A 26,201-nucleotide genomic window follows, 5' to 3' on the forward strand; every position below is an offset into this window, starting at 1 on the left:
CGGGCCGCGGCAAGATGGCGGCCGAGATCCACTCGCGGCCGCAGAGCAGCCGGCCCGTGCTGCTCAGCAAGGTGGAGGGGCACCAGGACGCCGTCAGCGCCGCGCTCCTCATCCCCAAGGAGGACGGGGTCATCACGGCCAGCGAGGACAGGTCCGGGGCGGGGGCCGGGGCCGGGGCCGGGGCTTCAGGCCCAGCAGGAGCCGGGGGGAGGGTGAGCTGTGGGGAGCGAGCTCCTGGAAAACCCGTCCCGAGGGCAGAGATCAGCCTCTCAGCGCCGGGCACGGAGCTGCGGCGGTGCTCGGGGCGCTGGCGGTGTCCCACAGGGGCTGTGGGGCGGGGGGCAGCCGGAGTGTCCCGCAGGCGGGTGGTGGCGGCACGGGGAGGGGGAGCTGCGGGAGAGCTCCTGTCCCACAGCTGAGGCACTGGCTGGAAGGAGCAGCGCGGGATGGGTCACTCCTTGACAAGGAGCTTAGTGCTTGGATCCTTTCACTATTTTAATCTCTCAATTTGCATTGTTTTTGCATGAGGGCTCGTTTGAAAAGCCTGGCCCTATGAGAAGCAGGGCTGAAGATCAGCAGAGTTGTGGTTGCACCTGAACTGGTAAAATATAGCGTTTATCGCTAGGTCAGAAAGAGCAGCCAGGCCAGCCAGCAGCAGCACACGCTGGCTTTGTAACCTTGCTGCTAGCCAGGGCATCCGGGCTTCGTGTGGGAGGGGGCAGGTTAGGTGTGTGCTTGCCCTGGTGTAAACGAAGCTCGCCAGATATTGTTAGTCTATCAGCAGCTGGTATTAAAGCAACCCAGTCTGTATAGGGTATGGTGTGATGCTCCTCTATCAATAAGGTAGAAACAGTCAAGTTTATGATGCTTCTCAGTGACCTGGCAACACGTATCTGCTATTAAAAATACAAAGGTACAGCTGTGTGATTCAAGCTGATTATCAGCACTTCTGAGAAATCAGGAAGTTCTGGTCCCTCTCCTCTTCAGTGCAGAGGTGGTGAGGACTTATTTTTCATTGGCATGCTAGGAATTGCTTGCTTTCAAGTGCCAGTTGAACTTTCTAGAAACCAAGCGGTAGAAGTAGTTGAATTTGGCAGAAGGAAGTCTTAAGTAGTTTCTGCTATTTAGTGTGTGAGTGGTAAATAAAATGTAAACGCTGTTCTTAAAGTGGCTAATTGGATTTCTTCCCCAGATTTTTTTTTTTTTTTCTGGAAGATTAGTGTGCTTAATTCTTAAATGAGTTATCAGTTATTGGGAGTAAAGTTCATCACTGAATTCCAAAAGCCTGGAGTACAAATGCCGTAAGTTTGGGGTAAATCAGGATATTGTTTAAAGGCTATTTGAAAATATTTCTCTGAAGTACTTGGAGTCAGGCTTCTCTTCCAGCCTCTGGTACATGGGAGGTATCTGGGTTGTCTTTCCCAAGTTTCCAGGGTGCTGGAAGCATTTGGCACAGCATTAACAGCATCTGAGTACTAAAGGCATAGGTGCTTATCAGACTATACAATTGAGTGTTGAGGTACTAAATATTGTCATGGCCTGAAACTGCAGCACATCACCCTGTGTGATGCGCACACAAAAGGTGGGTATTTAAGGGAAACTTTCTGAATTCTGTGATTCCAGAGGCCACAGGGAGCAGCACCTGCCTGCTCGGTTTGATTCTGCAACTTAGTAGGACTTCTTAGGGTTCAAAATGCACTGCCTTGTAAAGAGGTAAACAGCTTTCTGCACCGCACTAATCCCTGTGTAAAATCAGCGGGATTTAAATGTTGACCCTTTGAACCAACAGTACACATGGTTCCCTGTTGAGCTGTGGCTGTAAGATGGTCTTGGTCTCTTCCCTCTCCCTTGAAGTAACTTTCTGTAGCATGTGATGGATGGCAGGTTTGGGCTGAGGCTCAGCAACTTCATTATTCATCCTGTGGGTGCAGTTGTCCTGTTACCTTGTCCTGCGTGTGGTGAAGTTGGCTTTTTGGGTGGCAGTATGTGTGGTTGCGTGGAGTTCGTGATGTGCTTCCCGAGGGAGAAATAGCAGTTGCTAAAGGGTTCCTGTATGAGTTGGACCCGAACAGAAATCGTGGTGCAGACTTGCAGAGCCCAGTCACAGACAATGCCGGTATTTAACCTTCAAGGCCTCGCGTTGAAGGTTAGCAGTCTGCGTGCTGAGATTGTGTTGGTGGGAGCTGAGAACACAGCTGCATCTTTATCTGGGCACGTTTTGGTGTCAGAGCTGTGCGAGGGGAGCAGGGGCTGGTGTCTGCTTTGGTGCATGTGAATTTCCAAGAGCAGCTTTGGACTCTGGAGGCTGAATGCTTGCAGCACGCCGTAGTATGGGAGTTTCCTGGGATCTTTAGGCTTCCAGACACTGTTGCAGTGTATTGCCTCTAATCTGAGGTACTCCCACAGCACATCAAAGCCTACTCGCTCACATATCCTTCACCTACAGATGAACATATTATCAAACTTTCTGCTCTCTTGTGTGTTCCATAAAAACGGGGTGTAGGTGTTAATACTGCATAACAGATCGTGCTGCTAGCAGCAAGCAAATAGGGAGTTCAGGAAGCAAAAGAGTTGCTATGTGCAACCCCTCTGAGCAGTGTGCTCAAGAGTGGGGCCAAAGTATGTTTGAATAAATCTTAATAAGCTGAGGCTGGCAAGTATTTCATAATAACCAGTGAGAAGAATGTGTTTACAAGTGAGTAGCGAGGAAAACATTGGTGTGCAAACACCCTCTGGGAACGTTGTGGGCTATCGTGTTGGTAGAAGAGCTGGAGTTCTTTCTACTTTGAGGGATATTTTCTGCAGTAAGAAGTATTGGATCCTCAAAAAAAACAGTAATAGAACCATAAGATGCTATGGCAGATCTATGAATACTAATGTGTAAGGTTGGACTCGATGACCTTGAGGTCTCTTCCAACCTAGAAATTCTGTGATTCTGTGATTCTGTGTAATAAAAATCTGGCTTTTCAAAAAGGATTTGAAGCTGAAAGGAAGGCAGGAGTGTCTAATTTTGCAGTAGGAAACTTGCTCTTCATGAACTTTTCTCAGAAGGTGCCTGGTGAGGATGGTGATCTCTGTGCCTGTGCAGGCCCTGTGTCCTCCCCAGCTCCCAGGCAGCGTTTGGAGCAGCGTGCGGTGTCCCTGGGCCAGCTCTGGGCTGGGGCTGGCTGCTCACCCCCGGGAAGGCTGCCGGGGGCTGCATGGGTTCGTGGCACAGTCGAGTCTCTGGGCTTAGCCTCGAGAGCCTCGTTCTCAGCAAATAGCTACGGCAAGGTGCGTGCTTCCCAGCCGTAGCTGGGGATGCTGAAGGGTGATAACACTGGGGTAGGAGACTAAGAGTGGCGAGCTGGAGGTAGGGCATTTGCAGCAGCCTGACAGCATCTCCAGTCGCTAGCATGCCTGCAGCTGGGTGCTCTGTGGCTGTCAGCAGCTGCTCTTGCATTGAACCTCTGCTTGAATCGCAGCAGTGTTCCTTCTGGTTAAGGAAGTTCAATGTTGGTCAAAACTAATGCTTTAGTGAGCAGAAAGGGACAGAAAGCACGATTTGCAAGCAGTGTCCTTGAATTTGCATTGTGCTGTGGTTAAATCAGCTTCCTAATGCTGTTTTGGGAACAGAGGCAATAGCGGTCTACACACTTCTACTTTGTTTTGACTGCCAGGAAAATGCAGTCTGCTGCTCCTGCCGGGAGAACAACTGGGAGTGCCTGATTTCAGGTGGGAAAGCAGCTGAGAGGTGTGAAGGTGTTGGGAAGATAGGGCCAGCATAGCTGCGTAGTACCTGTGTGTCTGTACTGGAACAAGTTTGGATTTGCCTGCTACTGTTTCCTCACTTCTCCCTCCCTGACATATGTGTTTGGCTTTTAGAGGGCAGCTCGTGCTGCCTGAGCCTCAAACGCTGTTGGTTTGCTGAAGGATTTTTTCCCCTCTCAGCCCCGCAATTTTTTCCTCTATTACTGTCAGGTGCTCATTTGTTCTGCCCATGAAACACCAGTTGGGAAACAACAAAAATCATTAGAAGTTGGCAAGGCCACATGCAGTATTGCTTCAAGATGTTTCGGGGTGTGTTTTATATTCCCTTAAAACAAACAAACAATCCGAATTACTCCTCTATGAACGTGCATGCTCTCCAGCTGCCATCAACTCCTGCTTCAATGATCACTGTTAGGGGAGTTTGCAGGCCTTATTTTTTTTTTTTTTTTTTCTTCCTGCCACTCTCAAACATTTGAGCCTTTTGTAATTTAAAAGGTATGTTTCTGTCTCTGAGTAATCCTTATTGACTTTTGACACTTTCACATCCATGCCCGGTCTGCTTTCAAACAAACCTGTGTCTTTCTAGGCCCTTCATGGGGAATGTGTAAGGAAAGGTGCAAGGTAGCCAGTGCTTTCCTGGTATTGAGCCAATTCATGAAAGAAAAACCGAGTTCTGAGAAGTGCTAAAGACTTGGTTTGCTTTTCATTTGGTGGTTCTCACAATAAAATACCTTCATGGTAGAAGGGGTCTGTGGAAGTAGCATTACTGGAGGACCTTTTGTTCTTGAAGCTGGAACTGCTACTTCACAAATGAATTTTCCAAGCGAAAGGAGATGCGCCACAGCTTACAGATATGGAGGAGAAAAAACTGAGGAGGAGAAGTGGGGTCTTGACACAGGCCGATAGCCAACTGCTATGAAGCAATCTCCTCCAAGTTTGCTCAGAGCTTTATATAACGAGATATAAAGCTGTCTAACGGCTTATCTTTGCGACCATGAGGTTAGGAAGGTGTAAATCTTACTTAACCCCAAATAAGAAGCTTTTGGAAGTTAATTTTGCAAGCTTTTGCAGCTCTTTGCTTAGACTGTCAACTCTAGTGACTATTGGTAATGATGACTGCACAAATTATACTTCCCAGAAGTGATTTGTTTAGAAAAGCACATTGTTTCCTTCATATTAATTCCTAGCCCAGTGTAATCAACCGAAATGCTGGGAGGAAACAAAGCTCACTTTGGGAAAATCAGCAATGCATTATGTCGCTTGCTATGGCAACTCTTAGTCTGTTTACAGCAAAAATAATTACATGATTGGGGCTAGAAGTGGAAGAGTTGAATTAGTAGGGGTGGAAGCTACTGTCTGAGATGTTCAGGACAGCCCGAGCGTAATGAAACTGCTTTAAAAACAGATTAAAAAGCGGTTAAAAATCAACGGGTGCTAACCCCTACTGCCACTGCCGTTTGCATCACGAGGATGGCTTGGAAGCACTGTCCTTACCTTTTCTCATCTCGGTAAGAAATGGCAGCTGAAGAGTTAGCTTTTTGACCGTGAGGCAGGGTGTGGGTTATAGTAAGGAGGAAGTAATGGGTCTGAAGAGGCAGCCTTAATGCAAAATGTTGGATGGGCTGGAGTAATGCGTGTACTGATCTGGGGGAAAAGTGACTTGATTCAGCAGCTGAAAATCTTAATGATTTTGGGGCAGTGTGCACGCAGCTGCATTGACTTCAACTTTCAGAAGAAAGTAGTACGTTAAAGGTGGGTATTGTCTGCTTTATTTTTTTAATGGTATTTTAAAGGAAAGATGAATGACAAAATTGGAGTGTTACCTTTGGATCTTCAGCCTGTTCTGAAAAGTTCTGGTCCTGATAGCAGATACCTGTTGTATCTGTGCTCTTTTTGTTAAGCACTTAATAATGATCTGGTGTGGTTTAGCAAATCCATCCCCGAGCTTGATGTTGTTAATTTTAAATTCTAGCTTTTTTATTAGTTTAAAAGTAAATAGAGCAACTCACCTCCACGAAGTCTCTTGAAAGCGTTTCCAGGTACACGCATTTACAGATCACTTAGTTTTCCATTTAGGAACGAGGAAGTTGAATTTAAACAGTAATAAAGAAAGCAAACAATGGTTTGGAGAGGAAGTTTCGGGTTGACTTAACCTTAACGCTGTCTACATGTGTGTTCTTGATGTAAATTCCCTTCAAATATGTCTCTTGTAGGAACGTGTTTAATTGATGTCACCTTTCTGCAAGAGGCTCTTGTATCCTTCCTCTCAGTCTGACAGTGGTATAACACGAACTGTTCTCACAATAGCTTTTCCTCTCTATCCGTGGCCTGATACAGGAAGGATACAAACTAAAAACAGTTTACAGGGAGCCTTCTCGTGCTGTTCGAGTCTACGCTGAGTTCTTTCAATTCCCACTTGACCGACTAATCAAGCCTGCTCATGCTTTGGCTAGAGGAGCAGTGCAACAGAGCTGTGCTGATAAGGATGCTTGTCCCTAGCATTCATACATGAGGAAGTAGAGGCAAGGCTTAGAAGAAATGATACGAAACCAGATCTGCTGTTCTCTTTACGTCACTATTTGGAACTGAAGATGACAGTCAAGTGCTGGAGTAATGTGCTGGCCTAGAGGATGAGGTGCTTCTGTTACTAATCTTTGGTATTTGGCGTGCTGAAGGAGGACTTGCAAAGAGAAGCTATAAAACTTTGGAAGTTCAGACTTCTGTAATGGACTATTTTGAGATTGATTTTAAAATGATATCAAATACTTACCAACTGTAAAGCAAGCTGTGGTTTGCTCTGCCAAAGCATGGAAGTATCTGCAACTTGAGTTCAACTTAAATCAGCAAGAAGGAATTAAAAGGGTGCAATGCATAGCAATTTCTGAGGCAAACTGAAATTGTATTTCTATTTCATACTTAGTGAAAGTCAAGGTGTAAGTAGTTCTGAAGGAAGCTCTTCAGAATCCGAGGATGGCTATTCTCTGCTGTTCGTCTGGTTGTGCTGGGGTACTGTCACTCCTCTTACGTTGCCACTGTAGCTATTCTGGTGGAGTAGCAGAAAAGCTAAGAGGAGCAAAGCTGATATTTAAGTAACAAACTGGTTCAGATGCAAGGAGGGATGTGCTTACAACTGTCTTCTCCCCACTCTTCTCACAATGCAGAACAATCCGGGTATGGCTGAAGAGAGACAGTGGACAATACTGGCCCAGCATCTATCACACCATGTCATGTAAGTAAAGTGCTGGAGATGGCAGGTGATGGCCAAGTGTAGCATGGGTCTTTTACCCATGCTGTGTGGGAATACCTCATTCCCCTTTCCTCAGCCACTGCATTCACCTGGGAACTTTTAATTTTGGGAACTTTGTAGCAACACTAGCTCAGACTTTAGTTTGAAACTGGGTGTGTAGTGGATAAGATCTAAGGAAGCATTCTTTTAAGAGCCAGATACTTCAGGTAAACAGCTGTGTGGATCTGCTGCTGAAGGTGTCTCCAATATTGGTATGTAACTCATCAACTGACTAGGTGAACTTTTCAAACCATTAGCTGAAAGTCCAGATGTAAGAATTTTCTCTGCTCCCTGAAGTATGTGTGTATTTATGTTTTTTTAATCATCTAGATTATTGAGAAAGCAGTACTGAGAAGCAGCTTCAGTTCTGCATGGATCTTGTGTCAATATTAAGCATCACCTAGCATGGGTGCTTTGCTACAATTTGTGTTATTAGAGTAGCTGCCTTGATGCTTACCATCTATATAAAAAGAGGGCACACAATGGCAAAATAAAGCAGCAGCAAAACAAAGGATGCTCTTTGGAATGGCAGTTTCTGAAGTAATTTGTCTTTTCAACTTCAGACTGATCTGAGTAGCCTAGGATCTAGATTAAAAATGCTAATTGTATTCTTTTTTTTGGTATCCTAATAGTTGGTCTGAATTGCAGCAGTTTTCCATTTGTCAGTTTTCAAAACAGACTATTCAGATTGTGCTCTAAAAAGGCTTTTACAAAATCAAGTATGCCTGTAGTAGTTCAAAGGGATGGGCTTGTCCTTATGCAGCATGATCACTGTAATATCTAGGCTGTCCTTCCTGTGGCTTTAAATCTCTGAAAACACTTAAGGCCACGTTTTCTGAGGGTGTTGGAAAGGAAGGTATTGGTTTAAAACATCACATTATTTTAATCCTTGTAATTTGCAAGTTAAGCAACTTTAATGGACTTGTTTTTTGGTTTTGTTTTCCAACAGCTCCATGTTCGGCCATGGCTTATCATCATGACAGCCGGCGAATCTTTGTAGGCCAGGATAATGGAGCTATCATGGTAAGGTGCTGTGACTTTTCTTCAGCATGCGGTATAGAATTGCTCATGTTGCCTGCAACCACCAAGCGTTGCTGGCAGCTGCTAACTTGTTCTCTTTCCCCCTTTTTTTTTTTTTTTTTTTTTTTTTTTGGAATGCAGTTACTACTAAGTAGTTGAACTCCTTGGCAGTTCACCTGAGATGCGTATTGGAGGACTGCAAAGAAGGATTCTTCTGGCCAGATGTGAGCCAGCTAGCCTCAACAAAACATTGAGGCAATAGTGTAGCAGTGGGCCCAAATTATGATGCTTTGTGGGGAATTATATTGATTAGTGCATTAAGTTGAGTGGAGTGCTGTGCTGCTGCACTAACAGGGTTTGTGAACTGCAGCTAGCTTGCATCTGGCCAGAAGTATGGATCTGTCTGTATCTAGCCATGCACGTGTGTGGGTTTTTTTGCTGCAGACCTTTTTATGATGTGGAAATTTCAACACTAGCTCTACAATGACAAGAGGCAAAGTTGTTTTTAGACTTTACTTCTCTTGCACGCCTAGAGAAATGTATTCCCATCTCTTCTTTCAGGAAGTCTTCTTTCTGTTGCGCTATACTCTTGTTGTAGTTTCTCTCCTGGGGAATGGATACGTACGGAACAGAAAGAGTGTTTGTATTCTTCCCTTCTTGGCAAAGGAGAGGAATCCTGTGACTATCAGATGTTTTAATTGATTCATTTCTCTATGAAAATAAGGTCAAAATAACTTTTCTGTAAGGAGCCAGGATACTAAATGAACATCAGGAATACAAGTAGTTAACTATGAGTAAGCTGAGACTTTTACGATTTCAGGAAGTCTAATGGATCAAATAGAGAATGCTCTTGCATAAATCTGTCTCTTCGTTATGAAATCTCAGATCCTTATATCCAAAATGCTGCAAGATGGAGTTCTGTTTGTTCCTGCTGGGGACAAATAAGGTCTTATCTTTTATAATATCAATTCAGAAAACTCCATCCTGGTAGCATATTCCACACTGAAGATGCAATTCCATACAATAACCATAATTTGCAGTTGTGATATCAGTGTGCTGTGCCTCCAGCCTGACAAACTGTTACATTTTAATGAGGGTATGAGGATATATTGCTGCTATGTAAACTCTGTTCTGTGAGGTTATTGCTCTTTTTTTGTGTGTCACTCTTGCTTATGTCACTGCAATATCGTTTCTAACAGTTCCACTTTGGTTTTAGGAGTTTCATGTTTCAGAGGACTTCAATAAGATGAACTTTGTGAAGACCTATCCAGGTGAACTGTTAACCAGTGTCTGCACTAATATATGAGTGAAGGGGAGGGTTCTGAAATGCTTGGGGAACTGGGCAGTGTCACAGATTAACCAAGTCCAAATGTGCTTTAAATCTGACTAACCTTCCAGTTGTCACTTAGTTGGGAATTACTGCCGTAAGATAAATGTTCTGTTATTGAGTAATCATCAGTCAGCTGAGTCTGAGTTGCAGTCATTATCATTACATGCGCAGGCTAATGATGCATTGAATTTAATGAGCCAGAACTAGTGAGTTCAGATTTTGCTCTTCAAATAGCGTAGCTATACTGCGGTCATGTGTAGGGAAAGAGCTTTCTAAAGGTGTGTCTTGATAGGTGCAAGTTCCATTCATACTTTCTGTAATCCATGGGCTAGATGACTTCTAGGTTAAGATGAGAGTCCCTGCCTTCTCTGTCATTTGGGAGAGCAGTAGTGATGAAAAAGACCATATTTCTCTGGTACATGGGGAACAGGATTATTCTAATATTTATGGAGATATTAATTTCAGCATTTGTGCGTCCTTAGAAGAAATACAAAGCAAGATTGCTGGTTAAAAATGGAAGAATAATGCAGAAGGCCTGAAGGAGACTCTTAAGGGCTACAGATTATGTAGGAGAACAAAGTGCAGTTTGTCCTGGGACTCCCTAGCACTGATAGAAGCAATGTTCTTGCTTACTAGAAAAAGCCTTGTTCTTAAAAACAAGCCTCTGTTTATCCTAAGGTAGATGACAGCTTGTTCAAGAGAAATAATTGCATCTTGTGGGGCAGGGGAAAGTTCTTTCTAAAGCTCTTCTAACTTCTTGCTTAGTGGCAGCTTTCTAGAAAAATCTGGTGAGATTTAGTGGTTGTCATGGGTACCGGTTTGAATGTTACAGACCAGATAGGCTTTCAGGTGCTTAAAAGAGTGAATCTCAGTATAGACCCCCTGGGATCAGGAAAGAGGCACTTAAAGAAATTAAGCTTTTTAGATTTGTTACGTTCCCCCAAAGTCCTGGCTTCCTAACTAAAGGAAGCTGAGAGATTACATGTTGCTTTATCAGAGTATCTTTGGTATCGGGGCTGAACTCAACTTCTCTCTCTGTGGGAGAAAGGCTTAAGTCAGCTGACTGATGTGTTTGGTTCACTATTCAGCAGGCATATACCGAACAGAACAATGTTAGCCTTTTAATTTAGAGAACAATGATAGCCTTTTAATTTACTTGCCTAGAGGCAAGTACAACATGATGGTAAAAACAACTTCCTTAGATAGCATCTTCGACCTATGTCTGTCTGAACTAGAACACAAGAACACATCACTTCAATTTCTGGAAAAAACTACCCAGAATCTTTTTTCTTCCCACAGCTCATCAGAATCGAGTATCTGCTATTATTTTCTGCCTGACATCGGAGTGGGTTATCAGCACTGGTCATGACAAGTGTGTCAGCTGGATGTGTACCAGGAGTGGGAGTATGCTGGGGAGACATTATTTCACCTCTTGGGCTTCATGTCTACAGTATCCTTTGAAAATGATTGCTGCCTAGAAACTGGAAAAGTTTGGCTCATTTAGCTCAGCTTGTTCCTTCCTTTTAATCTAAAAAGGTAGAGTTAAAATCTCTTGCAAGCCTGCAAACTTTAATTTTGATGAGACGTTAAATACTTCTGTTTCTGTTAGCTTTTTTTAGATTGTAGAGGGGAAATTGTGACCTTGAGTTAGAGGTCTTAGGTGTTGCTAGTTCATAATTTTGAGATGTGAGTCTGCATCTTGTCAAATCACTTCATTCAACAGATGCCAGTGTACATCGGAGTCCTACCTTTAAGCTACAGGGTACATCAAAACTGAATTTGTTACTAGTACTAATCTGTCTGTGCGCTTTGCTTTCCTGCAAATTGCTTCTAACTGCAGTGTTTGTGGCTTAAGAACTCCTCTTGTCTCTTCAGCTGTAAGCATTCACGGCATTCTTTACCCTGGCAGAAGATGAACCCAGTAGCTAAAACTGTAGTTCTTATGTCAAAGCTTCTGAACATGACTTAAATCCCGTAAATCATAATAACTGTTTTTTTTGTCAGTTGCTAAGTAGCAGTTTAGATGTGACCCTATGGTGATTGGAGGTGCTGGCTCGGTGTACGAGGATTAATGGCGGTAACATTGTAGAACTGGCGTGGTTCCAAATCTGAAAGACCAACTACATCTCTTTAAGAAAGAAAGACCTCTCTAGAATTACTATATGCCTGTGGAGTGCTGAGGAACTAGGAGGAAAGCGAACCGGTTGTTTGCCAGCAGCCTCTCCAGCATTCTGAGTTCTCATCTGTGCGGACCCTGCCTAATTGACTAAAGAGGTGACGGGGCTGTGTTGTGGTACTGTTGCCCATTGCTGCTGTCCTCCTCGAGTTAAGGGGTTTTGTGTCCTGTGAACGTTACACACACAGCTCACCGTGCTGAGTGTAGTGCAGAACTGGGTTAGTACTGGCGTGTGTGTTACGAGACTAACTCACAGAGCAGTCTGAGAGAATTCGGTCTCTCAGAACTTCTGAGAGTCACTGAATGCCACGGGTATTCCACAGGTTACAATAGTGTTAGCTAGAACAGTTTATTATGAAAATGGAGAAAAGAATCAAGATCAAAGTAAATTTCCACTGAAGACCATGGCATTTGGAAATACATCGTAATTGGTCATGCCTTTGTGTTTGGAAGAAGTAGCGTTCTGGTGTGTGGGTACTAGATGCTTGGTGTCTCTGATCAGGAGGTTCCTTAGGACTTATTTGTTAATGATCCTGCGTGTAAGCTTCTGAAAAACACAGCAGAGTATGTCGTCTTTACTGGATTAGCAGGCATAATGCTAGCATGAACTTTCAAGATGAAGAAAGGATCACGTGTTCAGGGACTTAATGCATTTGTTGAAAGTGAATTGTTTATCTCAAAATTCTGAATGCTTAAGAGATTTCAGAATGTCATCAGATGGCAAAACGTCTGCTTTTTCACTTATGGTGGGATTCTTGGCACACTGACTTCTTAAAATTAGTCTTTCCTGTTACGGAGAATAGGCTAGCAGCTGCTTGTGGTTTTTGTGTAGCTGCAGAAAGACAGGTGAGTTAATATGCAACTCTTGGGATATGTGCTGTCAGTTGTGTGGTTTTTTTTTTTTCTCCTTAGTTCTTGCTTACTTCCTGAATAACATAGGTCATCTAGAAGTAGCAAATGATCTGGTTTCATCTGGCTTGCTACCCTTTGGTTTTTGGAGACAGTAATCACGTAGTAACAAGAATGGAATATCAGAAAACCATTGTGGTGTAAGGTGACATCTTAACAGATCCTGTGTTAGGGTGCATTGTGGCTTTTATGACAGTGTTCCGTGGAAGAACTCTTTCTGAAATACGTGATATCTCCAAATGCTTTGACGGTCTTTGATAGTGTGTGCAAGGACCTCCTTCAGGAAACCTGAAAGTGGAGAGGAGAGAAGGTTAATGAAAAGGAGAGACCATTTCATTTGCTAGAACAGTGGGAGTATACTTCTACTTGTAAGGTAAACTGGCCGTGGAGGGTCGACATCCTTGAGTTTAGTTTTTCCTATCCTGGGGGTACCAACCATTGTAACACGCTAGGAAACAGAGTTTATGGGAGCAGGTATTTGGTCAAAGTCTGAACAGCACCAACGTCCAGTGAGGTGTTACTGGTGGTAGGTCTGCATTACAAGTAGCCTAAGGAGTTCTGGCATCTCTTGTAGAAGATCTTGTGTTCTGTAAGTATCTGCCAGAAATGATCTAAATCTACTTAGCCTGCCTTAAACTAAGGAATGGATTATGTCATGGCTTCTCCAGTGGCTTTAGTCTCTTGTTTTCTGTACTGTTGTAAATCCACATGTAGGGTGAGGAGAAGAGAGGAATGAAAAGGATTGAACAGTGTCTAACCGGGTTAGACGTAGTCATATAAAAATGTATCTGGCATACTAACATGTTCTTTTCTGATTTATTTCGGCTTTGCAGCTGACATCTATACTCTGTTTCAATCCCTTAAAACGTTTTTAAGAACAAACGAAAGTTCTCTTGACTGATGATCAGATATGACTATGAAACTCGTTATGCATTTGTTGGTGATTATTCTGGACAGATCACTCTCCTGAAGCTTGAGCAGAACACGTGCTCAATTATTACAACACTCAAAGGCCACGAAGGTAAAGTAACTCTCTTAATTCCACTTGACCCAGGTTATAATACCTCCCTGTATATCAGAATGGGACATCCACATCTTAAGGCTATATACGGAATAAGCAACTAGTGCGACATACTAGTTACAAAAGCTTTTCAAAGCTACAAATACTGGCTGTTTCTTAGAGAACAGATGCATCCCTCCTGTGTGGAAATCTCGGTCCTGTATACACTGACAAGTATTTTCCCTCCTGTGTGGAAATCTCGGTCCTGTATACACTGACAAGTATTTTTATTGTGGATGAGAAATAAAGGTAGACACAGGCATTCAGTTAGGCACAAGTCATCCACTAGATGGCCACCTTTAAAAACTTTAGTTTCCTTAACACTGAAAAGAAAGGACGAGAACGTGTTGCTTTCTCTTCCCTTCCTCCCTCCCCACTCCCCTGGAGATCTTCTAGTATTAAAATAGCTTGAGCAAGACCAAATCTGGATTCTAAAAAGCAGCTTAATTCCTCCCAATGAGGACTCTCCTGTCGTGATCAGTCTATCATGAGACCCTAGTTCATGTTTTCCTGTGTTAGCAGAAGCTAAGCTATACGCAAGAAATCTAGAGAGCCTACTAGAATCAAATGTCTCATGCTGTGTATCATAGCTGAAGCCCTTATGTCAGATGAAGATCCAAGTAGTCTGTAACGTGTTAGAGCTACTGTCTTCAGTAATGACTAAGGAAGAATGCAAATTACAGAAGAATGTATAATTTAATAATATGCTGAGAGAAATAAGACTTAATTCTTCTCATGCCATCCTAGCAACTTTCAATTCAGCTAACTAGTTTGCATCTGGGTAGGGCTGAGTTACTGGGTCATGAGACTCTGGCCCGTTGGAAAAGGCTGCCTTTTCTAACAGCTGTAAGCATAGAGCAAACTTTGTAAGCTGGGTAGGTTCCTGCTTTGCAGATGACTGTAAAATGACAAAGCTCGCTGTGGATAGGAAAGGCAAACTGAAATTTTCCAATGATAAATGCATCATCTGCTTTCAAGCAGAATTCCAGATTGCTTCAGTTAAGTGCAAAATAATTATCCTGGCCCTGCTTTACCTCTACGTTTTGCAACAGTCTGTATTAAAATGCAAAGCCTTGGTAGATGGCATTGTTAGTCTGAAAGCAGCACGTCTGGACGTGGCATTACATACAGTATGTATTTTATCTGCTGAGTCGCAGCGAGCTTCCAAGCGCCTACTTCAGCAGCACTGTCTGCAGAGCAGACAGCTCTGTCTTTTTTTCCTTGAAGCAAAACAGATTGTGTAGCCTTCTTCCCTCTAAGTATCTGCATGATATTCCCAAGGCCTGGTAACTCTAAACCTAATCAGTAGCTAGTTCTGAGTGTGACTGTGTGTGCTAGACTAAAAGCCTGACTTCAGCTTGTTTTCCTTTCTAGTTCTAGCCTTAACTGTGGCTTCATAAGCAAGCACTGGTTACTCTGCAGTTTAAATGGCTTTAGAGCTTGTCGCTCAGTATCATCTTCCAGAATTCTCCACACTTAATAGCCTGCTCTGTGTAATGCTGAAATAATATTTAAACTGCTTTTTATGGAGCAGATGGCCACTGTTCTCTGAGACAACTGTTCCCAAATGGGTCAGTCTGAAAACAATATAGTCCTAAAGGAGGCAAGTCGACTCTTGCTGGAGAGAGCTGGAAGGGACTGATTTGGGCTGTAGTTACCACTCATCTTGCTTTCAGACTAACAAGGCTCTTGATGACAATTGTGCAATGGATATCTGTAAGGGGAAAAAATGTTCCTGCAACCACAGAACTATAGGTGGCATGAGTGACAGAGTTACTTCTGTCTCCTGTCTGTGTTATCATGCATATGGGGTTTAGTTTAAGACTCCTACTGTGAGATGGCTAAATTCTTTGACTACTGAGTGGCACGGCCAGGCCAGGCCTTCTGAAATCTCATCTCGTAATTTAGTATGTAGTATCCAAATTTGCGAACAGACTCCCAGTGAAAGTCACTTTGCTTCTTTTTCCAACTATTTTAATGTTAAAAATAGTGGTGTAAGGGGCTTGGTTTACCTGGGAATACTGTGCTCTGTCCAGTAGGCACTGACCGAGCAACTTACTGTATTGTGTATGCTAGTCTCTGCTCGGCAAGCCTTAATGCTTTTTACCTTCCGAAGGTCACACAGCAGCCTGCTAGCTCTTAAAACCAAGCGCAGAAATACAAGGGACAGAAAACTCCTACATCAAACTTCCTGAATTATGCTTGATTTCTTTCTTCATGGGGGTGTTTTTGTTCTGTCATCAGTGCTTTTTGCCTCTGTAGCAGGGCTAGCGTTTGTTACTGTGGTAAGGAAGTATGTCAGGTTTCACTTCAGTAGCCTGGGGAGTGACCTCTTAGACCTAACCGTAGAATGTTCTTTCCTAGGAAGCATTACTTCCCTCTGGTGGGATCCTGTTCAACGACTGCTCTTCTCGGGTGCCTCTGATCACAGCATCATCATGTGGGATATTGGTGGAAGGAAGGGGCGAACGTTGCTGCTCCAGGGCCATCAGTATGTAATGGTGTCTTGTCTTTCCTGCATATTCTGTAATGAACACAGAGTCCTAGGAAGACCAAATAGCATGGCGAGATATGTGAATCTTTGTGAATAATGAAGAAGAAAGCTTTTTTCAGAGCTGAAGACTTCTGAGGGGGAAGAAGGGTAAAAGGGTAATTAGTAATTGGAAAGCATTACTGATAAAGCTTTTTTGGTTGTGTTTGTTGGATAATGAGAATATAACATAAAAGTAGATTATAGAAAGAGGTGGGTGAAAGACCTAAATCGTCTTACTTGAGCTTTTACATAAAAGTTGCATGCTTCTGTATTGTGTAAACACTTCACTGAGTTGCTTGTGAGGACCTGTGAGGTGATAAACTGATTGGCTAAATTACTGAGATGGGTCACTGGACTTGAGAAAAGCATGTCGCATCTCTGCTGTTCTGTAGATTATGTAGTTAGTTGTCTGTATTTAATCAATTTTGTATTTTTAGAGAGATGCTACCTAGCTGCCTCTCGTAAATCTAGGGCCTGAATTCAGTCTGACAGGCAGTTCACCACTGAAGCTGTATTCTCCTTAGAAATGCGGTGGTGGTAGAGATCTTATGTTCAAAGATGTTTTTGCATAGTACATTCTCCTCTTGTCTAATTTGTAGATGCCTCCATCCACCTTTGATCAAGACTCATAGCCATAGTTCTAGAACTCTTGTTAAATCTTGAGGATTTAGTTTTATGGCTAAAGAACTAAAAATAGAGTATCGGTTACAAAAGAGTAACTGACGTCAGCAACTGGAGGACTTTATACTGCTGTTACTGCTCTATCATGTGTCCTGCTGAAGACTTAAAACACTGTTAGTTTCTCTTCAAACATCACATTTAGCATCAGACTTCATACTGAATGGGAAAGTAAGTTCTTCTGAGAAGCAGAATGGCTTTTCTAATTCAATTTAGATGTTGCAAAGCAGTTTAATGTTGAGATCCTTTGTTTAGTTTCTTAGAGTTGACTTTCACTTTGCCATGACTCTTTGTTTAGAATTAAACTTACTGGTGAAAGCATGCTTTCATTTGCAGCTACAGACTTACTATGATTTATTAGCAAGACTGGAAACTCCATCTGCTTTCTATATGTATCTTGAGATAAATATTTCTTTTTATTTTTCCAGTTGTCTCTGTTCCGATAAGTGGCTCTCCTTGCCAACAGAGAAGAGTATTTGCATTCACACTCTGAGCCAGATTACACTCAGCTCACTGCCAGTGCTTTTCACCAGCAAGTGTTAACCCGGAGCTGTATCTCTGGTATTCTGGTCAAGCCTTAGAGCATGACAAGTTCTAGTCAACCTTCTGGTGCGAGGGTAGGGCTTACATGGCAGCATCTCTTCACTCGTCTTCGTAGCTTTATGTAGACTTACCAGAATGTTTGGAAATCAGTTTTAGCATTCTAGATAGCTTTACAAGGAAAAATCAGGGTTTTCTGGGAAACTAAGCTTTGTTTAAATGACTGTGGGTAAATAGCATATCCTTTGTTTGCAGTGACAAGGTGCAGGCTATCTGCTACATCCAGCTGACACGGCAGCTAGTATCTTGTTCAGCTGATGGAGGAATTGCTGTTTGGAACATGGATATCAGCAGGGAAGAGGTAAGATCATGTTCTAGGTCAAAGATAGATTTTTATTTTTCCTCTTTGGAGGCTGACATGGCTTTACTTGGTCTGTTCCACAGGCTGTTTTTCCTCACGTTGCCTGAGACTTTAAGGCTGAATGATACCTTTAAAATCTGCTCTGTTCTGTTAGCTGCCCATTGTAGTAGGTAGATCTGGGGGACACGAGAGGTGTAGGACAGGCTTGGCATAACTTTGCTGCTTATCTCAGTGAGACAACGTGTTCAGTCTGGAATGGCCACAGCCTTTGCTGCTGGAACACCCTGATGCAGGCAAGCCTCTGCAGTAAAGAGATTAATGGGCAGTGCTTCAAAAGTGTTGAAATAAGTTCTCAACTCATGTCAAAGCATATAAAGAAGTGATGCTGTTTTCAAGATGCATTTCAGAATGTAGAGATTCAGTCCTCAGACAGCTTTTTTTTTTTTTTTTTTTTTTTTTTTTTTTTTTAAGACCCCAAGACACACCAACTGAGCCTGCCATGCATGTTCTCTCTGCATCGATTCGTATCCACCACAGGAACTAAAAAAATGTGTGTTAGCACAGTGGTTAAACCATAATTACAAGGGTTAATGTTGGTTGCCCCCGTAAAGCTGTATTTAAAATTCAACCTTCCCTTAAATGCTTTGCTTTCAATGCAGCTATTTAGATGGAGAACTGTTTTGACCTATACTGAAGTGTCACCTTGAACACGCTGAATGCTGTATGTGATGCTCCTATTGTTTTTAGCATGAAGATCTAGCTCTTTAAAACTTCCAGAATTAGTGACTTCAGGAATCTTCGTGCCTGCGAGCCATTGGCTTATAGTACAATTGGGAAAACAAGATGTGGCCATTTCTATCTCTTCTGGATCTGCATGCAAGAATTAGTAGATGTTTTAATGTGATTAAAATAATTCAGTTAACTTAGTGCAGCTGTGGTGTCTCAGAACTTGGAAAAACACAACTGAATGTACTGCCTTTGAAGGACTATCTAATGCGTCATGTTAGGGGTATCTTCAAATATGCACTAAGGCACATAAGATTATAAAATAGATTTTTTGGGTAGAAGGAACAATAACTCCACTGACAGATGTACTATTGATTTTGGACAACTCTAACTGTACATTAGGAATAGTGCTGGCAGTGTTGTGGTGGGTTTTATTTCCCGTTTAATACCTGGAAAAAAAAGCAGGGAAGAATAGCTTCTGTTAGGGAGAGCCAGAAAGTCAAATCGGTGTCTTCTCAAAAATGCTATTAAGGGGAAACAGCTATTGTAAGTAACAGAAGCAATATGGAACATCTCACTTGCTGGAGAGTCAATTTATTTCCTCTGTTCTCCTCCATCGTCCCTGCCTCCTGTGCTGGACTTTGCTGTCACCATTTACATTTTTTTCCCCAATAGCATGGGGGAAGGAAGGGTGTGAAATCAAGGCTGAAGGTCTATGAATTGGTCATCTGGCGTTAATAAGTGTTCCTGGTGAGATGGTACAACTGACAATACTAGTGTGCTAGCACTGTCAACAGTGGATGTAAGTGAAATGAGGAGAAACGCTCCTTTGTTCCAGCTTCCTTGTGTCAGGTTGTAGGGAGATTCCCCCGTCAGATGAGTAGTTGCATGAAATACACGTTCTAATTCAAGCCTATGTACTAAAAAGTACTTGGCTCTTTCCATCCCTTAAAAGGATGCTACTTAAAGTATCCCAAGTGTGTTGAAATGTGTGAAAGCTTTAACTGTTTCCATTTGGCATAGGCTATTTATGGTAAGAAAAATAGCGGCTGGGAGAAGGGACGCTTAATGAAGATGTGGACAGGATGGAAATTATGGATGATTTCTTAATTATTTAAATTGTAATCCTAGGGAAACAGAAAAGATCATTACTTCCAGAATTTACTTCTGGACTCTCCCTTAGAGGGGCGTGACTGCCTTGTAGCTTCTCCACCTTGTATTACACTAGCCCTTAGAAATCATTGAGGAAGCCAGAGCTGCAATCTTCCAACGCTTGCAGCAAGTTTAATACCTTAGATGTTTTAATTAGTTTTCTTATTAAGGCAGTAATATAACGTCCTGCCGTAGGCTTTAAAAGTATAGGAGGTGTGTAGTTCTTGATAACAAGTCACTGTAGTTTTGGTGGTGGTGTCTGTTGTTGTTTTTTGTTGTTGTTCTTGTTTTGTTTGGTTTTGTATTAAACTTCCTACGTACTGTACCCTAGGCAATCTATCTCTTTTTTAATATCCAGAGCTGAGACAGGGCCCTTCTCCAAGCAAAACTTTGCTCTGGGTTCCTGAAACAAACTTTCTTGGCTGGCTTATGAGGGAAAAAATATAATCTAATCACTTGCATCTCTTGCTGTTTCGTAGGCTCCTCAGTGGCTAGAAAGTGATTCCTGTCAGAAGTGTGAACAGCCTTTCTTCTGGAACATAAAGCAAATGTGGGACACCAAGACATTAGGCTTGAGACAGGTGAGCTTCCTGGTTTGAGTGCATAGCTGTATTTCATCACTTAAGCAAAAAGCAAACAGAAAACTGCTAATGTTGTTAGATCTTGTATTTTTGCTGCTTTGAAGCAAGAGCTTATAGAGAGGTCACAGCTTCTAGGCAGGGCTAAGAAGTTTCCCGATTCCATGGAAAGTGTTGCATCAAACTTGTAATGCTGGGTAAAGAAGGCTGTGCTAGGAGTCATCTGTTGGATTTCCGAGTGTTTCTATGCACTGGAAGTGTGGACAGCTCATCCTTAAGTTTTGTGTGGAGTGGCACACAGTGCCCTGTAACTGAGCAAACTGTAGTTCAGTGAACCACTGGTGGCCCTTCTCGTACCGGGTTACAGCGTGAAAGCTTTCCAAATAGATTTCTATTTAGGTGGACTAGACAGGCGTGAAGGCTGTGGTTGTGGCTCTCTCGGACTCCTTTCCTTGGTTGGTTGTCCAACCCTTTTTTCCCCTGCTCCAAGAAGGAGCTTGTGAAAGGAGAAGGGAATGAGCAGGGAGGATACAGAAGTAAACCCATCAGTGGCAAGGCTGTTCAGAACTCCAGAATCCTTGGTCTTCACTTGAAGGAACTGGAGACTTCCTTACATGTTGCTGTTGTTCAACGAACACTTGGTAAAATAGTCAAGTGGTACAACGTAGTGATTTTTGTGGCTTACTGATTTTTTTTCTCTTCCCTGAAGCATCACTGCAGAAAATGTGGGCAAGCAGTGTGTGGCAAGTGCAGTACCAAACGGTCAAGTTACCCAATCATGGGATTTGAGTTCCAGGTCCGTGTCTGTGATTCCTGTTTTGAGTCAATCAAGGATGAAGAGTGAGTATTAAGGAGTAATAAATAAAGTAATGCTGCTGGGATGCAGAAACACCTGTGCTTACTGCACATCTACACTTAATGCTGTGCAAATGTGCCAAGCTGACTCTATTAATAGGCCACTTCTGCTTTGGGCACTCAGAGCAGGATAATGATAGAAATACCTCAACTGGCTCTGCAAGTGAATTTGGATCAGATGCAGGTTTACAACTCTTTTATCTAGTTTTTCTTCTTCTCCATGAGCCCAGATCTAGGGTTGTAATAAATTAATCTCAAGATTTTTGTTTAGGTAAAGGCTGTTGGTTGCACTTAAAATTGCTAAACAGGTGGCTGGTAATGCATCACAGCTACCAGGCTGTGTATATGTTAATGTATGGATCCTTATTGTAAACTGTTCCTACAGCAGTGTTTATCAACAGCCCAACATTATTTTCCCATGCAAGCAAATTGGGTTAGATTTAATTTGCTGTCTTAAACTCTTCTTGGCTATGAAGGAGCACCCTTTTTATCTTTATACCAACAGCACTTCACTGCTCAGTGTTTTGTCACCTTGGAAATGTGGAGTGCTAAAGGCCAGAGTAATTGGAGATGTGTTTTTTTTTGTTTGTTTGTTTGTTTTTGTGTGTGTGTGGTTTTGTTGTTGTTGGCTTTTGTTTTTGAAAGGGAAGTGCTATGCCCTACTTGACTCACCATAGCCAGCAGGTAAAAATGTAGCTGAACTTGACTTTGTAACAAGAAATACAATTTATTTATACTATGTCCCACTTCTGCTGTAACATTTTTAACATGCAGGGGAAAACCAGGAATTGTCACACCTGTGGAAGTACACAAGCAGTGCCTTAGCATGATTTGCTGGTTTAATTCTGTCCCCTTTATTATGGCACTGCAGTTCTCAGGACTGATTTATTAGTGTTTGAGCAGCTTAATTTTCTTGCAAGTTCATTCTACACTGCTGTAATGGTGCCATCAAGCTTCATCTAATGGCTGGCCTTCATTTGACCTACTCTCTTGCAGCCGTACTTCCTTGGCAACCTTTCATGAAGGAAAACACAACATTTCACACATGTCCATGGACATCTCCAGAGGGCTGATGGTCACCTGTGGAAGCGATCGGATTGTGAAGGTATTCATGTACCTCTTTTCTCTATTTATTAGAGATACGTAATAGAGAACTGGTGTTTGTGTATACTCTTTTTCTGACAACTGTTGCTATAAATCTAACTGTTGTGGGCAGCAAGAATCATATTTGTTGCAGATTGTACTTTCTGCAGCTGAGTGAGGAAATGACCTCTAAGTCCACAGTAGGGAGTCTAGCTGTCAGGAATGGTTACTGTTGGTGTCTCCTGGACAAACAAAGCAGACATCAGAACTGGCAGATTCTGCTAGTGGCCTTAAAGACGTGGACATGATGAAATGGGCAGCATCTGAGCTTCTTGGAGCATTTGCACTAAAAGCCCTGGGTATGAGGCAATGACATGGAAATCAGTCTTACTTCCAATCTTGCTGAGTTTAAGCCATACATCCTCCATGCGTGCCAGAACTGAGACTGCTCTGGGCTGTTCCTGTTGTTCCCTAAGCGTGTTTATAACAAACTGCATAGTGCTTTTTAGATCAGCCCTGTGAAAACTGCTAGAAGATGCTCCTGAGCCCTAAGTTTGGCTGTTGGTTTGTAAGGCTGGTATACCTATTTGTTGTAATCAAGTCTAGTTTTAAAAGGGTTTGTTACCTAATGTAGAGGGAGATATTTGTTTACTTCTATGCCTCTTACAGCAATAGCTCTTAGATCTTATATTGTTACTATATAACTCTCCACAATACTTTCTTCCAGATCTGGGACATGACGCCAGTCGTTGGTTGCAGCCTTGCAACTGGCTTCTCTTCACGTTGATCTCATACCTGACAGGTTTATGCACCTTATGTACAGCAATATGCACCGAATGAATGGAATCCTTCTTAAGAATATTACCGCAAACACTGGTTGCTTGATTCTTCTCCTGATGCTGTTCCAGGATGGACAGTCACCTTTGTAGAGCAAACCTTTTCTGTTGGGCTCACCAGGAGTTTCCTGGGTGCGGAAGTGCAGCCTCTCGGACTAACGTAAAATGGCTTTCCTGCAATATGACGCCTTGATGAAAGGACCTGTTGTTCCTCGGTTTACATGTAGTGTTAACAATGTGCTATCTCTGCTGATATATCCTGTACAGATACCGTGTAGCTTAAACATTATCAGAGTAAAATGAGCATAGTACATTCGATTTGTGCAAGTAGTAAAGTAACTTATTCTCTCTTCCAAAAAGCAGTTCTGTAGAAATACTTTTGAGCAGTCACCGTCTAAACTGCCTCCAAAAGGTATGTTGGTTATTCCTATGGAAGGAGGAAATACTTCAAAGTGGCAGGTAGCTTCGTTCAGATGAGATAGCAGGAGAACCTTTAATCATACAAGATTTCCTTTATTGGCTTTCTTGTAGTGTTTGTCTTCAAATTCAGTCACTAGTGAAGTCACTTTTGTGGGACAACTGTTCAGGTAGTTGGGGAGTCTTCAAACACTTCAAGGCTCTTAAGTAGAGTTTTAGCATAGCTAACAAACTCCTGTAGGTCTTACTAAAATACGCAGCCCCGCTACTCTAAAGACAGGCCGTAGGTGTGAGCTGTATGCTTTGACAACTCTGTAATGCTGTTAGAATGGGAAGCTAAGCAAATCTGCCTTGTTAAATGGTATGGCTAAGAAAAAATGGCCAGCTAAAACTTAGAGACTTTTTTTCCTGTGGAAAGGCCAATGTTTGTTTAATGGTAGGGAGCCTGTCTCTGCTAAAATGCAGCATAAATTTAAATACTGCCTTGTTGCTTAAAAACGGATAAACACTGAGAGTTTCTGAAGCAATAATTACCAAGGTACAGAACAGCTGCTGTTTTTTTTTTTGTTTTTTTTTTTTTTTTTTCCCCTGCACCTAGGTCTGTTAATCTTGAGACTTATATTGATCCTTTCCTATTTCAAAGCTGGGAAGTATGAAGAAGAGCTGGGAGGCTTTTACAACTGCAATTGGCACATACTGGAAATAACTGAGATTGGCAATAAATTGGTCTATCCTTCATATGAGTATCCTGCATTTGAATCCTGTAAAGAGAGCTTTGAAAGCTAAGGTAATATGTCAGAGCTTAAGCTTGGAGCTATTTAGATTCCTCTGGAAACAGGTGCATACATATATGTGTGAGGACAAACACTGTGGGTAGGTCAGCTGGCCCAGAGTTAGGTGCTGTTTTGCAACTGTCAGAGGTAGTAGGTTCTTTCTGGCAGAGGACTAAAGGGTTAGAGTGTCTTTAAAGCAGCAGTGATCAAGTGGTGCTATGAGTGTTAGTGAATTCAAGTCCTAGTTGTCTAACTTGACACTAATAACCTGCATTGGACCATGCTGTAGGCTAAAATATATGAAGATCGTAGTATATTTAATAAACTGTTATTCACTTCTATTTTAAGCCAAAAAGCTGATAGTCTCCAAAAGGGCATTAGAATCCAGAGTATGTTAGTTACTGTTATTTTGGATGTGACGTTGTCTGCCTTTTCGTGGCCCTTTTCCAGAAGTTTTGCTAGGGGTCTTTTGACCTGCTAGCCATGTTGGGCCAGTGAAAAATAATCAAATCCCTCTTTTGTGGGAATCCCCAAACTTGTCTTGCCTTCAGTTCAGGATTTAGCGCTTGTCAGACTGATTTAATTCATCCTTTGATACGTGCTGTATAGCTACTTTTTTGTGTGTGTGAAGGTTTACTTCTAAGTTATTGAGAGAAAAACAGCTTGTACTAGAAAAAATTCACAGCTTTCTGCTCTGAAGACTTTCAGCCTTGTAAATCAAGAAAGAAACTGAGTGTTTGAAGGGGGTAAACAAGCCCTGATAATGCTCTGCATTTGCCTTCAGAGTTAGTTATGTGGTTTCGGAAGAGAACAGAAGTCTTCCACCCAACAGCACATGAGGCAGAACAGGAGTTCCGTAGCTAGAGCCGTTTAAGATGCTGCTGTGCTGTAAGGAGGATCTAGGGTTGTGTCTTAAGCTGTGAGATTAATGTCGATGTGGGATGAATAGCATTTTTTTCCAAACCAGGCGTTCTGAAACTCTTACACCAATGATACTGAGGTGTAATTCGTTTGCAGCTGATACTCCTGAACTTCAGCTTTTTTAGTTCTGATTAGTCCACGCGCCCCTGATCAGCATGCAGCTCCCCCCCTCCTCGTGAATACTTCCTCTGCTTCTTGACAACCACTTATTTTACATTAAGGTTTTGACACTAGAAAATATATTCTCTACTGCATATTGTTAAACCTAAGGAATCTATTTTCTATAATTGATATACTTATAGGTAGTGTCAGTTCAGATTATAGCAAGACAATTATGGCTGCAAAGTCATTAGTCGTGTAAGTATACTCCTGGTGATGAATGAGTAATGCTTACAAACCACTGAAGAGATGGTGTTTTTGTTTATGAACAACTATCTCAAAGGCACATACTCCCATGAAACTGAACATATTTCAGCTATGTCAGCTTAAGTGTGCAATTACTGAGAAGGCTTGATTTGAAGCATTACTAATCTTGCTTGTATAACCTCTTTCATTGGGGCAGGGAAGGGGAGCAAAGGGTACTAGTATGTGCTACGTCTTTACTAGTTGTATTTCTGTACCCTGCATAATTAAGCGATGCTAGATAAATTTGTCCCTTGCTCCTTCTTGTCTGTTTTTTAAAACTTTGATTACATGTACAATAAAATATTTCTTGATATTCAATTAGTCTATTTGGATGATCCATCTTTTCTTAAATTCTGTGAAAGAACAGCTCCCTTTCTGTGCTCTGGCTCCTTCTTTAGACAGCCCATGTCCAAATTCTAGGTTGGAGGGATGTCTTGTCAGATGTGTTGTGGTGGAGCTGAATGAGCCACAGCACTGGGCTTACAGGCCTGTGATGAAACGTGAGCGGAGACAAACAACTGCTGCATGGTCCCGACTAGGGATGTACAGCTCTGCTCCCTGTCCTGTGTCCTGCTTGCCAGCTCATACAGACTTCTTCTCTGGTTCATCTAGTTCTTCAGAGGTATGCAAAGCTTCTTGCCACATAGAGTATCAGAGGATCAACCCCCCTTCCCCGAGGTGCCTTGGGTCTGCCTGAGGTATTATGGAAATTCCAGCCGCTGTTGGATGGGATGAGTGGAGTCCACAGTAAGATATACACAGAGGAGACAAACTGCAGCCACAGGAGGTGGTTGCACTTGTTTTGCGATACT

At 42.4% G+C, this 26,201-nt stretch overlaps 1 protein-coding gene across 1 annotated transcript; it reads left to right on the plus strand.

The window, feature by feature from the left end:
- On the plus strand, positions 1-25,707 carry WDFY1 (WD repeat and FYVE domain containing 1). Its single transcript, XM_082767456.1, has 12 exons — positions 1-151; positions 6,912-6,979; positions 7,986-8,059; positions 9,273-9,327; positions 10,686-10,836; positions 13,380-13,492; positions 15,896-16,022; positions 17,538-17,643; positions 20,001-20,102; positions 20,809-20,939; positions 21,951-22,059; positions 22,765-25,707. The coding sequence occupies exons 1-12, from the start codon at positions 15-17 to the stop codon at positions 22,822-22,824; spliced, it is 1,233 nt and encodes a 410-aa protein (XP_082623582.1). The 5' UTR covers positions 1-14; the 3' UTR covers positions 22,825-25,707.
- The last annotated feature ends 494 nt before the right edge of the window (positions 25,708-26,201 follow it).

The sequence above is a fragment of the Aythya marila genome (assembly GCF_965140915.1).
Source record: "Aythya marila genome assembly, chromosome: 9".
Classification (NCBI taxonomy): domain Eukaryota; kingdom Metazoa; phylum Chordata; class Aves; order Anseriformes; family Anatidae; genus Aythya; species Aythya marila.